This window comes from Alosa pseudoharengus, unplaced genomic scaffold, assembly GCF_046254945.1.
Source record: "Alosa pseudoharengus isolate Yale_2024_CS ecotype anadromous, Long Island Sound unplaced genomic scaffold, YU_APseudo_1.1 YU_APseudo_1.1_scf_1, whole genome shotgun sequence".
In the NCBI taxonomy this organism is placed as follows: domain Eukaryota; kingdom Metazoa; phylum Chordata; class Actinopteri; order Clupeiformes; family Clupeidae; genus Alosa; species Alosa pseudoharengus.
The window spans coordinates 30796766-30815177 of NW_027468564.1; the positions used below are offsets into that span (position 1 = coordinate 30796766).

Consider the following 18412-nt stretch of genomic DNA (forward strand, 5'->3'; position numbering starts at 1 on the left):
ACATTCAATATGAATGTCAAATATGTCTTGAGTCTCCACTTTGTTTCAATCAGCAGTCATCTTAACCTCACAAAATTGAAAACACTTCAATCAGCTGTCTCCCCAAACTAGCAGCTCCTACAAACTCACATGACTGGCCTAAACTCAACCTGTTCCCCCTGGTGACGCCATCTGGTGGTGGATAACAGCAGTGGTGACACCATCTGGTGGTGGATAACAGCAGTGTTAGCGCCATCTGGTGGTGGATAACAGCAGTGGTGGCCCCATCTGGTGGTGGGCATTGGTGGTGCCATCTGGTGGTGGTGGGCATTGGTGGTGCCATCTGGTGGCAGACAACAGTATTGGTGGCACCACCTGGTGGTGGTTAACAGCAGTACATAATTATATATTTTTCCAACAGCCTCACTTCCTGGAGGCTGTGGAACCTTTGTGGAGCAGTTGTCAACTTGACTTAAAAAGCCTTTCTGAAAGTCCAATTCAAGGACTCATCCTTAGGTCTGGCTGATTACTTAAAATGGGATAGATTGACTGCGACCACTCTAATCACATAAACTGCAAGAAAATATGGGTATCTTGCTCAAAATGCTTAGTCGATGTTTCTAAAGAAAGTATTCATACCAATGAAACTGTCAGTGCAATAAAAATGACAAGTCCTTGTTTATGTCAAGATATTCAAACTGCTTTGTCTTGTTGTCAATTTGCTAATTTGCTATTTGCAATTCACTAAAAGTTGCACATTATGTGTGGAGGGGGTAGATTGCCAGATTGAGAGTGGATGCGTTTCAAAGTTTTTATTGTTGAAGGACATTGTGACAGTATAAGGAAAACAAAGGCTTTTACAGCATTGTGCCAATGAAGAATGACCAATAAACAGTAAAACACCACTTGGTCAGAGCTGTGCACCACACTATACAGCTTTCTATACATTCTGACGTTCCTGTCTGTCAGGTCACACTGTATTTATATGTTAAACAGACTATGGCTTATTTATGACAGCTAGTTCAACACTTTAACATGCAATGACCCAATCAATGAAATAAGGCCAATTTGTTTTATGGGGAAATACTATGCAGTATGGAACCAGTATAGTGCATTATGACCAACATATAACATTAGCAACTAAAACGGTAATAAAGAGCATACATTTTCACGAAACCCGTTGCATGAATGTACTAAAGCATTGCTGTTTGTTCAAGATGATGCAAACTGACACCTCGGATCCATTGGATGTGATTATCCAAAATAATCCTCCAGGTGACAGTAATTGTTGTAGCTGTGTTTTTTTTTATTATAACACAAATCTTCGGAATAATTGTCAAGGTTACAGAACAAGAAGAAAATGCTCAATTCACACCAGCAGTTCAAATTGATACATAATTTGACATCTTCACATTTATTTATCTAAGATTGTAAAAAAAAACACATGGCTAAAAATAAAGATATTGGCTTGCTCTAAGAGATCACTGAAAAACATAACTACTGCAAAATCTGCAAACATATCTTGAGGAAAAAGGGGAAGTTAAATTTGTAACCACAACAGGATGTGAAGGTTTTCCAAAATATTGGATTTAGTTTAATGGTTATTGCAAAGTCTATTTATTTGCCTACAGAAAACAACTTTTACAATTGCGTATAATTATCACTTTTGCATAAACAGATTAACCTGACCCTCGCCAGATGAATTTCGCTCAGCCTAGCTCCACTCATCCATCTGGAACCGATCCATTGGAATGGCGTTTCAGAAGGCTGGGCCTTATCAAAAAATGCTTGCATATGATTGAATAAGCCACTTGCCCGTCATCTATTGACGTGCTACTTCAACCACTCACATCGAAGCCAACCCGTGACGCTGATAACAGTCTCACGGTCGCTTCTCCACTACGTCACATCTATGAAACTCCCGCCCTGCGTCCTGATTGGCTGAACCATAAAGTCGGTTGCAGAAATCACTCTCAATGGAAGAGGTCCCAGATGGATGTGAGTGAAGCTAGGCGGAGCTAAGCGGAACGAAATTCATCTGGCGAGGGTCAGGTTATAAACAGATAGCTTTCAACTGATAACCAACTGATAGTCTTTTTCTCAGCAATAACCCGAACAGCAACTTCCTATGGCTGTTTTACAAGTGATAAAACCTACTCAGGGTGCGGCAGAAGTGCCGTTCACCCTATTAAGAGTTTATGTGCCATCAAAATGGTTGCCCACCAACATAGGCACCCACCAACATAACAACTTCCTACCAACGTAATAAAAGTCTGCACATTTTAAACGTAATAATGTGCTAACATAATAATTTCTCACCAAAGTAATAACTGTTGCCTACTGCCAATGTAATAAACCAATTTCCCACCAATGGAAGGTTAAAAAAAATACTCAATGTAGTCAGCAAATAGTGATGTGGAACAAAAACTGGACATATGTCAAAACAATGCAGTAGCATGGAGAACAAATAATACAAAAATCACAAAGCAAAAGTACACATTTGCAGGGAATACTTCAGTTTCCAAGATCTACAAGTGTCCGCTAAATGAATACCTATGAAACATTTTCCATTGCACACTGTTGTTGAAAAATGAGTAATTATGGCATAGATTCTGTTTCCGCATTATTAAGAGGTCATGTAATCTGGCACAAAGACACGGAATAGCCATAATAAGCAAACACTGTTGCCTCACTAGAGGAATCCTTAAGACCAATTCCTGGATAGAGGGGCTCAGTGAATGTGGAGTGGAACGTGTGCAGGTGGGTGAGGGTGTCAGAGGAGACGCTATAGAAGGACTGGCCAAAGGACTGCTGGCCAGTCCAGGTACACTCCTACTCTGCTAGAGCGGGAGGAGGGGGAAGAAAAGGGGGCAGGTATGAAAGTCTCCTTACGACTGTGCCAGGCAGTGTAAAATTGCCTTTGACCATTATAACTCAGACTCCATGACTTGTCATTATACCCAAACATGCTGTCATCACCTGCCCTTTTCCTCCCGATGCTTTTATATGCCACTGCTATAACAGCTTCAATTCCACTCCACTCAGCCTCCCAGTAGCAACGTCCAGAGAGACCCTCTCTACACATAACCTGTTCCCAACACCCAAATCTTTCTGGGTGGTCAGGATACTGCTGCAATGTCTGCTCCAATGTTGCCTTTCTATTCCCCTCAGACAATGAGAGAAACACGTATGCTGTGTTTGGATCCAATGTCAGTCGACAGGCATCTGCAAATAAAAGCAGAGATAACTCATTATCCTAATAATGGATCACAGGATGATAAAGCACACAAACTTCCTTTTCATTTTTCATCTTATATCCATTCCCTCCCATCTCTCTCCCCTCACTCAAGGTATTTCTTTTATTTGTAAAATTATTTAAATTATTGAAAACAATAGGCTAATTCTCTAATTATCATTATCACAATGTTTTTTTTGTATTACTGTATCATATTTAGGTTTATTGTAGGCTTATGCTCTTACCATATTAAACCATTTTACTTTATTTACTCTAGTCTTTCAAATACACAAACTGTTCATAACAATATATTACACTTTAAATATTGTTCAGCATCTGGTGTTGTCTTTGACTGCAAGAAGATGATTGAACACTAAAGCAAATTGACCAGGAGGTGTCGCTGTTCTACTATAATTTAAACACACACACATACACTTTCTGGCACAATTTCTTTGGAACGTTTCAGTGTTTCACATAGTCTTGCTTTGTCCATTATTCCACGATTTATGGGTACACCCGGAAGCACACTGCGTTCCTAGCTATTCAAACTTCAAGTTGGTTTGTGGTGAGTGTTTTGTCACAAAATGGCTGCAATGCATCACCCAAGAGGGTGCTACACATTGGTGCAGGCTAAGGTGAGACTTCTGCATTGTAAATTTCTTTCGTTGTATCAAGACAAAGCAGTATATGAATGTGACTACGATTACTACTGCTACTGCTGCTGTTATTACTGTAAGCCCAGTACTGCTACTACTACGATAAACAAATTTCAGTATTAGGCTACAGCAGGGCTATTCAATTAGTTTGTAATGGGGGCCAGTTCATGAAAAGCATCACAACTGAGGGGCCGGAGAAATGCGGCTTGAAATATCAGTAATCACATTAACAGCTGTATACAAGTACAACAGCAGCAATATTGGTGTTCAAATGTTGTATTTTGTACATGCATAACAACATCATTGGCTGGTTGATGGTGGCTAACATGGAATGAAATCTGAGATAACAGATAACACAAATGGAATCTGTGCTTTGCACAGTAACTGCTAGGTCCAAGATTTCCAGTGAGTACAAACAGGATTCAAACACTGTTCAGGTGAATTAAATGTGTAATCAGTCGCATATGTAGCTCTTCTGACTTATAGGCCTACTTGTTACATTTGGCGTTCCCACCATTTAAATGAGATGACCGTGACCTCTAGATTGTTTTTAGCAGTGGTGGCAGGCCAGTCATAATAGCCTAATAATAATAACACGGGGGTCCGGGGGTGTCTCCCCCGGGATTTTGTTTTATTTTCTGGTTGCTAATCACGCTATTTTAACATGTTTTGAGAGGGACAGGCCCATCTTTTTTCTGACGCACCTCAGGTTACCCCATGCATTAAACCAAATGTCACTGCTTGAATAAATGAAACGCCTACTGAACATGGGCATCGTCATAGTTCACGATGACAATGAAAACGTTTAGCCTTGGTTTCTGACAGAAATTACGTTTTGTGCCAACATATTGTAGAAACACAACCACGGCCTATATTTGGTGAACGGAGGTGCAAATCATCTCCTTTACTTTCTTTGGTTATTATAAAGTCTGATTCACTTTAACGTTTTGCCGTCGCCACATTTCCAAATATGCAATTTACCTTCGTTACTATCAGTGATACTTTTTGCTTCGAATCGCAATTGATTACGCATTTAATGTAACATGCCACATGATTTCCAGGAGGCCTTTAGACAGGCTCATTTCTGACTTCACTAGACTATTATTGCATTTGTTTATGTTGTAAGACGTGAAGAAATGAAGGACATCGGCAATAGCCAGGCTACTAGAAATACTTTGAAATTCCCTTTGAGTCGGATCTGCTCCACCTTTCCACCAAGTTTTGCAGAAATTGTGCCCGTGTTTTTTTGCGATATTGTTGACAGAAACTATTTGTGTGGTGCAACCTGTTAAACATTAGTAGTTAATAAACTCCAACGTGCCAATTTAGGTTGAAACTAAACTATGGCACTTACGTTCAGCTTATAAATGTACAAATGTAATGAATTGTAATGTAGCCTAACTTGCTCAATGGGCTGAGGTGCAGTGGCTGCAGGACTAAAGCGAGCGAGAGATGCAAGAGTGGACAACAACTCATGCGCTTGCTAGAGATTACATTTTTTTTAAAGGGCCAGTACAAATGACCTCGCGGGCCGGACCCGGCCCGCGGGCCGCCAATTGAAGAGCCCTGGGCTACAGTATTTTACCAACAACACTACAGTGCCCTGTACATGTTAGATAACAACACACAACTGGGGTTACAGCATGTGATCTTTCAAGTGAAAAACAGTAAACAGTAAAAAATAATTAAACTCTCAAGATCAATCAGTTGATCACTCACGCTTATATGGCACCGATTATATGGCATTATAATTCATTTGCCTCGGGTGTACTTTGGAGTGGGTAAGACTGTTTTTAGTGGCAAGCTAACACATACTGATGACTTGCGCTAGCCTAGCAATTGATATTTTCATACCATAGTGAAAAAGAAAGTCATGAACTACTTCACAGTTCACAGAAAGTTCACAGACACTTTGATTGACTTAAATAAATTGAAATTAAATAGGAAAATGCTTCTGTTAGGTTTTGTTTATACAATTTTTCGGGGGTGGCAATAATTGTGAGCAACGTGTTTTAGTTAAATATATTTATTTCTTCATGAGATTTTCCTTTTTCTCAAAATGAATTTTCTTCCCTTCAATGTTGTATTTTTCCTAATTTTCGTCATTGTGAGATTACAATAAATCACCAACATATTATTTTTTATACCGGTTTTTAGTCAACTTTAGCAGAGGTGCCAATAATTCTGGAGGGTACTGCAACTGTTTTGTCTTTGACTGACACCACAGTGAAGTTAGTTTCACTTTGCCAATGAGTTCAAATAATAGATGAGTGCAAATGCGTGAAGGCTATACTATGCTAGGTTTTAGTAAAGCATGGTTTAGTGGAATGACTCCTTCAAATGCGCCACTGTCAAAATACCGATGCATTCTTTGACGTTGCTCTTCGTGCTGTTAAAGGGAATGACAGATGTCATATGTCATTTTCATTTGTTTAAATGATGTTACACCCCAAACACACCCATGACTGATTAAGAAATCTAGAAACGCCTTGTTGCGCCATCAGCCCGACATTGATAACGAAAACACTCCCAATGTGGACTGGACATCATACTGACTTTGAATAAGCTTTTGACTAGTGACCATGCGCTTCAGACTGTCATAATAGGGCCAAAATGTCAAAGAGCAAAATACTCACCTGAACAGCTGTAGTTTACAGCTAGGATCATTTACCCTGTCTGTGATCTCTCGGACACCTGAATCTCCCAGGTGATTGTAGCTCAAATCCAATTGTTTCAGATAGGTGGGGTTTGATTTGAGGGCAGAAGCCAAGGAAGAACAGCCCTTGTGTGAGATCATACAACCAGACAGTCTGAAAAGAGATGTTAAAAATGAACAGAGTTGAATCAAAAGTACTGCGGGTTTCCCACATATACACTTGACTTGGACGGGCCGCTCAAGTAAATCAATGGCTGCCCAAGTATAAATGGTGACACATTTTAGTTTTTTTTTTACATATTGTAGTCTGAGTCTGTCCGAAATGGAAGGAAGTTGCCTCGCTGCCTTCAGCTGTAACGACTTACTTGCCTTAGCAGGCATCAAGGTACCAACTACGAATTTTGTTTCGAAAGCCTATGAATATAGTGTGGTAAGAAGCGGAATTCTTGATTGACTGAATGATTGAGTTGATTGACAAGTTGGAATTAATCTTGGCCACCTGGGGATAAGGTCATTAAGGAGGGTGGAAAGTGCTCAATCAACAGACTGAAAGAGACTGTATATCATAATAATAATAATAATAATAATAATAATAATAATAATAATAAGCTTTATTTGTATAGCACCTTTCATACACAGAATGCAGCTCAAAGTGCTTTACATTTGGAGCATGTAACACAATAATAGTCAGTCAGTCATTATCAATCACTTTCAATTTTCTTCATTGCTGTGGCCGTTTATGATCCAATCAGCAACATATCAGAAATATAGAAAATATTAGAGAAGAGTCAGTCATTCCCCTTTGTTGCTGTGGCCGTTTATGATCCAATCAGCAACATATCAGAAATACTATTATACTACTATGGCAGAGATGGGAAGTAACGAAGTACAAATACTTCGTTACTGTACTTAAGTAGATTTTTTAGATATTTTTACTTTACTTTATTATTTATTTTTGAGGCGACTTTTTACTTTTACTCCTTACATTTTAACACGAATATCGGTACTTTCTACTCCTTACATTTTACAAAACTGGCTCGTTACTTTAGTTTCAAATAATTTCAGTGGAGTTACCGTTATTATTTTTCGTGTCATCAATAGCGGATGGGAATATAGCCTACGTTGCACTTGACGCACCACTTGACTCGACAGATTTGGGCGGCATTCATTCGCGGCAAATCATTGCAGCTTGATGGTAGTAACGTTAACGTTAGCACGTTGCAGTATGTCTCAATTAAATTTAGTCAAAAATGCCCTCCTCCTCTCCTCGCCTTTGGTGCTTCCCTAACTTCTAGCTGCAGTGTAGCCTATATCCTTAGCAATAAGTATGCAGCACTGGGTCTTGAACAGGGATGTAGTGGAGGCTAAACGCAAGTAAACACAGTTTATCCACCCCTTATTATAGTTTATCCACCTCTCAAAAGAGTTTATTCACCAATTACTGTTAACATTTAAAAATCACACTGTATTATCCACAATAACAATATGTACACTCATCAACACTCTATTAACCACTTAATGCCACTTGTATTGTTATAAACATTGGACAATAACCTCCACCATCAACAAACATGTTCTGAATGCCTTTTCTAAAAATCTGATACCACATGGCGCAGTCCACCTTACCATGATCACAGAATTCATAGTTTACCCACCTCTTATTTTACCACTACATTACTGGTCTTGAAATATTCACAGGAATTTGTGTTGTTTTATCCAATATTAATTGTGCAGATATAGTCCATCTTATACACACCCATGAAGCCAACAAAGAAAATGCAAAAATAGAGACTTTTGTGTAATTATTCCATTTTGTTTAGTCATTCTATATCAGAACCTGACATACAATCCAAATAGTCTACACGAAACCTCAGAAATGCATACTTTTATTGCCAGTATGCATTTTGGGGAGTTTCCAGGGCATTACAAAACGCATGAGCTTACCTTGGCAAATAATGGTCTAAAGTACTCATTTTTCATTCTATATTGATCGATCTACTTTTGCACACAGCTTCGCAAGACCTGGTGCTAGGGCTCAGTTGTGTTTCTAAAATCATATCAAGTGACCTACAGGGCTGAAATGTGGTCAGTTCAGAGAAGCTTGTTATCCGGCAGAAAGAAAAAACAATATTGTAGGCTCTGTAACTCTGTGCCAGTGCTTTCTAAGAAACTACAGGATCTTAGCTTTCTAAAGATGTCCAGCATTTGATGGTAGGCCAAAAGAACACACTGCCCTCTGAAGTAGGCAGTGCAATGTTGGGGGGGGGGGGGGGGGGGGGGGGGGCTAGAAATGGCCCAACAGGTTATGGGAAGATTTAAAAAGAGAGACTGGCACTCTTGCACTCTAGTAACATTTGTATGGTCCAGGTACCGTTGCATAAAAAATTGTCATTCACAAGACTACTTTTACTTTTATACTTTAAGTAAATTTCCAAGCCTGTACTTTGTTACTTTTACTTGAGTAAATAAGTTAAATCAGTACTTCTACTTTTACCAGAGTATTTTTTAACACAAGTATTTGTACTTCTACTTGAGTACGGGAAGTGAGTACTTTTGCCATCTCTGTACTATGGATATATAAAGGCTTTGCTGACAAATGCCTAGGCTAGCAAATGCTTAGGCCCTGTTGATGCGGACTCCAAGCAGCCAGCCTTAGCTTGTTCTTAGCATATGTCACAATTATTTGACTTTATACACAGACATTCAAGACGGGCAGCCTTAACCCTTTACCCCCCACAAGCACGCCATATGGCAACTGTGGCAAGGAAAAACTCCCATATTCCAGGAAGAAACCTTGAGCAGAACCTGACTTAATAGGGGGAGCCCATCTGCTATCCCCATCCATATCATCTTATTATCTTCCCTGCTGTGCTCCTTTGTCTCGTCTAGTCTACTGTCTCATACTTTGAGAGACTCTCTCTGCACTGCTCTCCAAACTAAAAATCATGGATTTGATCAACTGGTCTCTCAACGCAATAAGACACCATCTTCTCGACAAGAAGCTTGGGTTCGGGGGAACCTGAACGCCCTGCCGGAACGTTCGCAGCTGGCTACTCGATGGACGCGTGGGAGAAGTGGCGGGTCGTGTGCCTGGCGGCTCTTTCTGTGGAGGACATTGAAGATATCTACCTATTCGGAACCATGATAACAGGTCTTATGCTGATTGGTTTAGGCATTTCCCTGGTTTATCGAGGAACTCAAAAAACGGTGACAGCTGTTCAAAGCCCCGTAAGGCTGCCCATTATGATTGAAGCAGTGGGCAGAGCTGTCGGCACCCAGACTGGGACTATCAAGCATTTGATGGATACCAGGATGGATCTGATGGATGCTAGGTTGGATAACATCATGGAGAAGCTCACTGCTTTGCAAAAGCAATTGACCTGTCGCTAAGCGCCACCCTTAGAACGCTGATGAGCCAATGACAGACCAGCCTCAACGGGACTCGGACATCAGCACGGACAACTCCATAGGAAACAACAGGGAGCAGGCATAAAATGGCAAATTAATGGTTATTGATGGAGTTTATTAACTCAAAAAATCCCGACGGATAACCATGGTCAAACGTTTTGCATGGGGGACGTGTAATACTGATAACCGGTACCCCGAGAGGCTAGAAAACGGGGTATATTTTCATCAGCAGTAGCCTACAGGACGTCTCTCGCGTTTGCAACAGCTCGACATAATGTAGGCTACTAAGCCAACAACGTGGGCACAGGTTCCCTGTTAAATCCCAAGATGAAAATGCTCATTAACCAACTACTATATTCTTACTACATCAAATATTAACGTAACCTAACATATCTTAGTATCAATCTTCCACTAGCTAGCTAGCTAGCATTAACGTCAGTGGTTTTTGCAGGTGATTTGCACGGCTACTTGCCACAACTGCTTGTCACCTTGTATGTATTCTAAAGTTTTGAAAACACCCCTCCATAGCATAATTAAGTCCCTTTTGATAGCTTCTGGAGGAAAGTAAATCCTTTTATCGACCAAAACGTCCTCAAAGCCTGCTTTCATATACTGTCAGCTGCCATTGTCCACAATGTATTTCTATTCAAGTCTGGTTTGTTTGTCCGAGTTTTCACACGGTAACAATGGGGGGCGGGGCTTAGCGACAGGTCAATTGGACCAGAATGGACTAAGAGGGTAGTCGTGTAAATTGGAATGCGGCTACCCACCCCAAGACCAAACAACTACAATCTTATCTGCTTTTGGCGCCCCTTAAAGGAACACGCCACCCAATGTCAGTAGTAATATATGTTCTTACCTTAACTTTCACGAGTTGAGTCATACCTCTCCCGTGTCCGTACGTGCACTCAAACGCTCTGGTGCGCGGCTGGACTGTGTTAGCATGTTGCTATGCTAGCGGGCTTTGACGGCAACTAAGCGTAGAGGTAATCAAAAACATCCACGTTTTACCGACTTAAATACAGTTGCACGAGTAGTTGATAGAAATGCTACGGCCACGCAACATGAAACGTGGCGATTTTCCAAGCGAATAAACCGGAGAACTACAATGTGTGGCGCAATAGCACTTGGGAGTACTTCGACCTAGCGTAGTAGTATTGTTAACACCTAATTGTAGATCCTATCCACCACAGAGTTTAGAATCCATGCTGGATCGACCCTCAGCCTCTCCCTCCCCTCTTAGCAAGAGAGAGGCACACACACTAGAAATGCGCTGATGGGCTATTATTTCAACCATAACTGCATAGCAAAACTTATCATCCGTCAGCCATCTATAAGCACCAAAGTTTTTTGACCAATTTTCAAAACTGCACCCGCCCACCATCCGCTGGTTGTTTTAATGTAGGCTATATGGGTGATGCAGCGCTGCTGACGTGAGGCTACAGGCATGCAAACTCCTCACCTTTCGGCGAAATTCGCCGTTTTGAATCCAAAATGACTGACTTACGTGGTTTGTGCAGAACCGATGAGAAAATATTTAGGGGGGGGGGGGGGGGGGGGTCAACGTGAGCTGAGTTTACTATTGTGCAGACGCAAACACATCTTGGTGTTGCCAGAGCGCCATTAAAAAATTCAGCAACGAATGTTGGGCTATGTGCGTTTACTAAACATCAGTGGAAGCTTGTTGCTGCAGAGGCAACGTGAACAGAACGCTTGCGCAGGTATAGCCTCCTTTTGTGAGCGCAGATAGGCCTAGATGCATCTGAAATGTCAGCTGTAATGTGAGCACGGCGAGGAAAGGTGCCTAGAGATGTCACAGGTGGGCTAGTTGAAACTTTCAACTTCTGTTAGCAAAAGACGTTGAGATTAGTGTAGCAACGTAGCATTGGCTGTTTTGTTTTAATGTTAAAGTTAGCGATATGAGACAGAAATATAGACACAACGAGTTAATTTGATGAATAGGTTACGTGCTGTACTTGGTCTAGATCGGCAAAAAGTGAAGCAAATACACAGACCTTATCAGTATAGCAAAGGCTAATGTGAATAACCTAAAGAGTTAAATGTCTCCTAAACTGGGCTGTGCAAAACGTTTAACACTTTAATTATTCACATTTAACTCTTTAATTATTCACATTAGCCTTTGCTATACTGATCTTGCTCAGAGACAAAATAAGTGTTGATTGACGTGTCTTTAAGAAACGTTCAGTGACCTGATCTGAAGTAGCCTGTGCCTACAGTTTAACATGTAGTGTGAACACTATTCACACAACACAACTTTATTGGTTGGTTAAACAAACTAACTAGCACAATGGCACAATCTGTAACCTAGGCTGCAGGATAACACTTGTTATGAAACAGTGTGCCCTCCACAACACACCCACCCCCCTCTCCCCAACATTATAAATCAATTGCACCATATTGCTATGTAGCATAGTAATGTTATACACCATTTGAAACCTTTTTCATGTACAATCTGTATAGTGCTTTACATCGTCAGATTAATCTTACTATGTCTCAATTAAATTGTATCAAATTGCCCTCTTCCCCCTCCGGTGCTTCCCTACCTTCTAGCTGCAGTGTGTATCCTTATCAATAAGATAGATGCAGCAAATTGGGTATTGAAATAGTCACAGGAATCCATATTTTTATCCATTGTTTTATCCAATATTTGTTGTGCAGATGTATAATCCATCTTATCCACACCCATTGAACCAACAAAGAAAATGCAAAGACATTTCTGTAATTATTCCATAGTGTAGTCATTCCATCAGAACATCTGACAAACAATCCAAATAGTCCAGAAACCACACAGTAAGGCTTTTATTGTCAGTATGCATTTTACCAAAAGTCCTATGGGGAGTTTCCATTGGGCATTTTACAAAACACATGAGCATACCTTAGCAAATAATGGTCTAAATGACTCATTTTTCATTTTATTTTGATCTACTTTTGCACACGGTTTCACAAGACCTGGTCTAGACACAAAAATGCCCATTCCATAGGAAGTTAAAACATTTCAAATCGATTTTACATATTAGTCTATTCTACCCTATTTTATATAATGTTAGTCTGAAATAGTGTGTGTCTCAAGCAAGTTTCACCTGGTTTGGTTCAACAAATATTCAAACTTATCATCTTTATTCTAATACTATGCCTACCATGTCTTCATGTCCAATAGGCCTGAAATCTTCAGAAATGTCTGAACTTCAGGCACAGAGAAAAGAGAAAGAAAGAAAACTCATGTAGATTGCTTAGGAGGAGAGGAGGGCCATGCTGAAGCATGCTGCCAAACAGTGCAACGGGCCCCTCACACTTAAGGAGAAATAGAAGAAGACGACACTTTTTTATATTCACTTATTTTTATCATACATATTTTTGGCCACAACAAATTTTTTAGTGATTTTATAGTTTGTTTTCTTTGTAAATCTCTGGTTTTGGGTCATTTCATACTCCGTGGAAGCTATGCACTATTGTCACTTCGCGTGCCCTTCTCACCTTTTTCACCCCTGACCAGTTTGCATGCCTGGGCTAGAAAGCCCTTGCCTGTTCTAGAAAGACTGATCCAATGCAGCAAATATATTAAAAGGCTAAAGTCGTACATTGGCTATGTTGTAGCCTATCCCCAGAATATCAGCAGCAACTCAGTCTCTGTCTTGTAAAACAGTCTCCAAATAAAACGCACATCGGCCTGTTGCCTATTCTGCCAGCTTGTGACAATATATCGTCCAAAATGCTTGATTGCATTGCATTCTCCACATTTTTAGCTACATTTTCATGTACCACATCAGCATTTTTGTTCAGTGAATCTTTTGTAAATTGCTTTACAATTACCGTCGGGCCTATAGGCGTATTGCCTGGCTTGCCTCAGCTTCAGTCACGTCCTTTTACAATTTTATCATTGTAATAAAAAACGCAATTTGCCACATAATTTCAACATGCTCCTGGCCTACTAATTAATGCCTATTGTACTTTATTTTTGGCAAAAAAAAAAGAAATCCTTGATAAAATAACAAGTCATTCACATTATAGGCTACTTTACACACTGTTATGTCAGGGTGACTGACAAGCCTGTTCTGAAGACTCCCATTCATTTTGACTGCACGAGCGCGTCTTTTTCAGACAGACAGCATTTTATAGCAGGCCATCGGACAAATATGACGCCTCGATATTAAAGAAACTCCGACTCCATTCATTCTGAAAGTCCACCGCACAACGTGCATGTTCACATTTTTAGTAAAAACCGCCAAACTTGCTTGCTTGCCTACACATCTAAGTTTTCCGACTATTTTTCGTACCTTCTTTTTCCGCTGGATGTTAGGCCTATTGAGTTTGTAGAAGTTTTAGCTCTTACGTTCTGAACATCTCGCACTGCCATCGCCCGATGTCATTTCTGAGTCATATCACTCTCTGTCTCTCTTTTAAATGCCTATTCCCTGAATGGTAGGCTACAATTATGTGTTTTATATATAGGCTAATATCGAAACAAAATAACCCAGGCAGTCTCATCTAGGATATAACACAGGTTGAAGTCAACGTCAAGTTGGTTCTATTTAGGGAGGTGAATGTGTGTAAACATCTGTAGATGACTCAGAAATGACATCGGAAGACAAGGAGTATAGTGGCAAGAGGCAAGGCGAAGGCTGCTGACAAGGGCCCGACGCTATTGTAAAGCAATTTACAAAAGATTCACTGAACAAAAATGCTGATGTGGTACATGAAAATGTAGCTAAAAATGTGGAGAATGCAATGCAATCAAGCATTTTGGACGATATATTGTCACAAGCTGGCAGAATAGGCAACAGGCCGATGTGCGTTTTATTTGGAGACTGTTTTACGAGACAGAGACTGAGTTGCTGCTGATATTCTGGGGATAGGCTACAACATAGCCAATGTACGACTTTAGCCTTTTAATATATTTGCTGCATTGGATCAGTCTTTCTAGAACAGGCAAGGGCTTTCTAGCCTCACGTCAGCAGTGCTGCATCACCCATATAGCCTACATTAAAAAAACCAGCGGATGGTGGGCGGGTGCAGTTTTGAAAATTGGTCAACAAACTTTAGTGCTGATGGATGGCTGATGGATGATAAGTTTTGCTATGCAGTTATGGTTGAAATAATAGCCCATCAGCGCATTTCTAGTGTGTGTGCCTCTCTCTTGCTCAGAGGGGAGGGAGAGGCTGAGGGTCGATCCAGCATGGATTCTAAACTCTGTGGTGGATAGGATCTACAATTAGGTGTTAACAATACTACTACGCTAGGTCGAAGTACTCCCAAGTGCTATTGCGCCACACATTGTAGTTCTCCGGTTTATTCGCTTGGAAAATCGCCACGTTTCATGTTGCGTGGCCGTAGCATTTCTATCAACTACTCGTGCAACTGTATTTAAGTCGGTAAAACGTGGATGTTTTTGATTACTTCTACGCTTAGTTGCCGTCAAAGCCCGCTAGCATAGCAACATGCTAACACAGTCCAGCCGCGCACCAGAGCGTTTGAGTGCACGTACGGACACGGGAGAGGTATGACTCAACTCGTGAAAGTTAAGGTAAGAACATATATTACTACTGACATTGGGTGGCGTGTTCCTTTAACCAGCACTGGCCTCGGCCAAGGCCACTGCTGGAAAAACAACTCCCCCGGAAGAGCACTGCAGCGAGACGCTCTTGCATCCCTTTCCCCACTTCCTACAGACACCTGCTGATTGTGGACTCTGTCTGGGACATGACCAAGGCTGTATCCATAGCAACTTGCTGTGTTATCGCTTTGACAATCCTGCGGACTGAGGCACTAAGACTGTGGTACCAGGCGGAGCGACTCACCAGGCCTACACATACATCTAATATATACAGACATGCAGTCACCCCCCCACTACCCCCCATCCCATGCCTTTGCCTTACCCCCAGTCTGTCAAGCGGGTCTGTGACCAGTGCCGCAAATGGCTGCAGGACCGGATGGCTGCTTGCCTGCACTGGTAACCTTCCACCCCCCCCACTCCCTCCCCCTGTTGCAAGCCTTGTGTCTTTCATGTTGTGTAAAGTGTGTCCCCACAGGAGCATAGTCTGGGGGTTGCTTTTTTTTTCTCCTCCCCTCTCCTCATGTTATGCTGTATCATCCGTTCGGATCAATTATTTCGGTTCGGCACACACATGATCCGCGGATTGATTTATGAAAAAACAATTGTGCACATGTTCAGTCCACACACAGCGTGGTCATGGCGAGCGGAGGAATGGAGGAGCTTGAACGCCCCGCGTCATTTAAATCCCCTGTTTGGGAGCATTTTGGTTTCCCTGTCAAAGTTAATGATGAAGGAAAGAGGTTAGTGGATAAAACCGTTACTGTGTGTAGGCACTGTGGCACATGAAAGCCATACAACAGTGGAAACACATCTGCCATGGCCACGCATTTGCAGCGACATCACCCCGGTGTTTCACTGACAGGAGTGAAACCGAAAGCGGCTCAACAACACCGCAACCGCTTATCACCGCGGCATTTAAACAGCCCCTTCCTGCACAATCCGACCGGGCTAAAGCTATCACAAACGCTATCGGTGTGTTTATAGGTGCAGACATGAGGCCATATTCAGTTGTGCAAAACGAGGGTTTTAAATACATGCTGAACGTGCTCGAGCCACGTTACGACATCCCGTCGCGCACCCACTTCAGCGAAAATATTGCGCCAGATCTTTATGAGCAGGAGAAGAAAAAAGTTGTGGATGAACTATCTGTAGCACCCTCTGTTGCACTCACAACAGACGGGTGGACGTCGAGGGGAACGGTGAGCTATGTGACAATATTAAAAACATAACTTCGTTATTGATGTTATGCATGTGACGTCATGTTTTGTTTGCGCCACAGCAAAATAGCCTACTGGATGGCAAGAAGGCGAAACAAATCAATGGGTTGTAATGGGAAGTATTGCACAACTCTGTAATTATAGTGAGATTTGACCTTAGTAATGCCCTTACACAACTGCTGCCATTGTTTGGAATAAAACAACATCCAGTGTTTTGATATAGATATATTTTGCTTTGTTCTCTTTGTGGTTCGGGAGTATTTCAGCTATGATTGCACTATTATCTCCTCAGTCTATCAAGCACAGCAATGGTTACCATATACTCTGAGTGGGACGGTACACTATGAACCAAGCACTTAGGCACACATGTCATGAGAAATTTGATAATGTTTTGGTATGAATCATCTTTCACGTAATGAAAGCACACTGAAAGTGAAAGTAGGCCTACTATGCGCTCCGCGTCTGTACTGTCTGTGCACGTCCGCAATCGATTACATTCCTCAAATGGAGAACACATCAATGTCCCCTTGCGTCTCATGGCCACTCTATGTAATCCTTATGTTTGCAAAATTGCTGACAGTTCCTGATGACTAAACTTTTGTTTTTCTTTCTTGTCGGTTAGCAGTTGATGTAGGAGCACCTAGCATAATTTGACTTCAGTCGTGACAAGTCCTGCTGCGAGAGAGAGAGAGAGAGAGAGAGAGAGAGGGCACCTGCAAAGTAGGTCTGTAAGTGTGTGTGTCTCTGCATGGTGTTACGTTCCACTCAAGTCAGAAGTTGGTCCGTCCGTCCAGTCCTGCATTCACGCCATTTGTCTCTCTGTTATTTGCAGCACTTTAGCCTCTTTAACACATATTACTGACCTGAGTGTCTCCAGCTTGCACTGTGGATGTCTCAGTCCCCTACTGAGCAGCTCCACTCCTTCATCCTGCAGGTCATTGTCACTCATGTCCAGCTCTCTCAGATGGGAAGGTGTCCTTTGCAATACCGATTCCAACAGTTTACAGCTTGCTTTAGAGAGGTGACACTGACTTAGTCTGTTTAAATAATACAGTTGACAACGGCATACATATTACTGTAGAAGTGCAATTATATTTTGAGCATTGGCAGTGGTATAAAATAGCATTTGTGTTTTTGACTTGCTAGCTTGCCCCTTAGCTTTCACTATAAGCCAATTCATTGTCTTGCTCAAAACTCCACCAATTAACATAATTTTGCTCTCAAACGGAAGTTTAAACTTGTCAACTACCAAAAGATAGACCCTAGGTTGTTTTTACTCTGGAGTGTCCCTTTAAGGCAATTAAGTGTACAATATGAATTCAATAAATGTCACTGTCTGAAGAACTCATATTGAATTTGACCTATTCAGACAACTGACCTCAGTGTCTCCAGTTTGCATTGTGGATCTCTCAGCCCCATACAGAGCAACTCCACACCATCATCCTGCAGGTCATTGTCACTCATGTCCAGCTCTCTCAATTGGGACGGTGTCCCTTGTTGTGACGTTTTAATAGTCAGCTGGAGAAGTCAACAAAGTTGCCAGCGAGAGTTGCAGGAGAGTGGAATAAGATAAGAGAAATGAATAGGAAACAAGGACATGGCATTAACTCAGCAAAGGGAAATGAAGAGATTTATTTTCAACCAAAGTAGGTCTACGGTACTTTGAAGAAGGCAATTAGAGTCACCTGG

At 41.4% G+C, this 18412-nt stretch overlaps 1 protein-coding gene across 1 annotated transcript; it reads right to left on the reverse strand.

Annotated features, from left to right (window-relative positions):
• Positions 1 to 3065: 3065 nt before the first annotated feature.
• Positions 3066 to 18359, reverse strand: LOC143125119 (ribonuclease inhibitor-like). The gene is made up of 4 exons (XM_076286569.1): positions 18102 to 18359; positions 17587 to 17760; positions 6507 to 6680; positions 3066 to 3204 (listed from the first exon to the last, which is right to left on the reverse strand). Exons 1-4 carry the CDS (start codon positions 18185 to 18187, stop codon positions 3147 to 3149), a joined length of 492 nt encoding a protein of 163 aa, XP_076142684.1. The 5' UTR covers positions 18188 to 18359; the 3' UTR covers positions 3066 to 3146.
• Positions 18360 to 18412: the final 53 nt, after the last annotated feature.

Bases quoted from the DNA above. Each gene is read 5' to 3' on its own strand.
- LOC143125119 (XM_076286569.1), bottom strand. From the start codon at position 18,187: ATGAGTGACAATGACCTGCAGGATGATGGTGTGGAGTTGCTCTGTATG. The intron at 17,761-18,101 runs GTCAGTTGTCTG...TTATTTAAACAG, and splicing joins TGCAAACTGGAGACACTGAG to ACTAAGTCAGTGTCACCTCT. The intron at 6,681-17,586 runs GTCAGTAATATG...ATCTCTTTTCAG, and splicing joins TGCAAGCTGGAGACACTCAG to ACTGTCTGGTTGTATGATCT.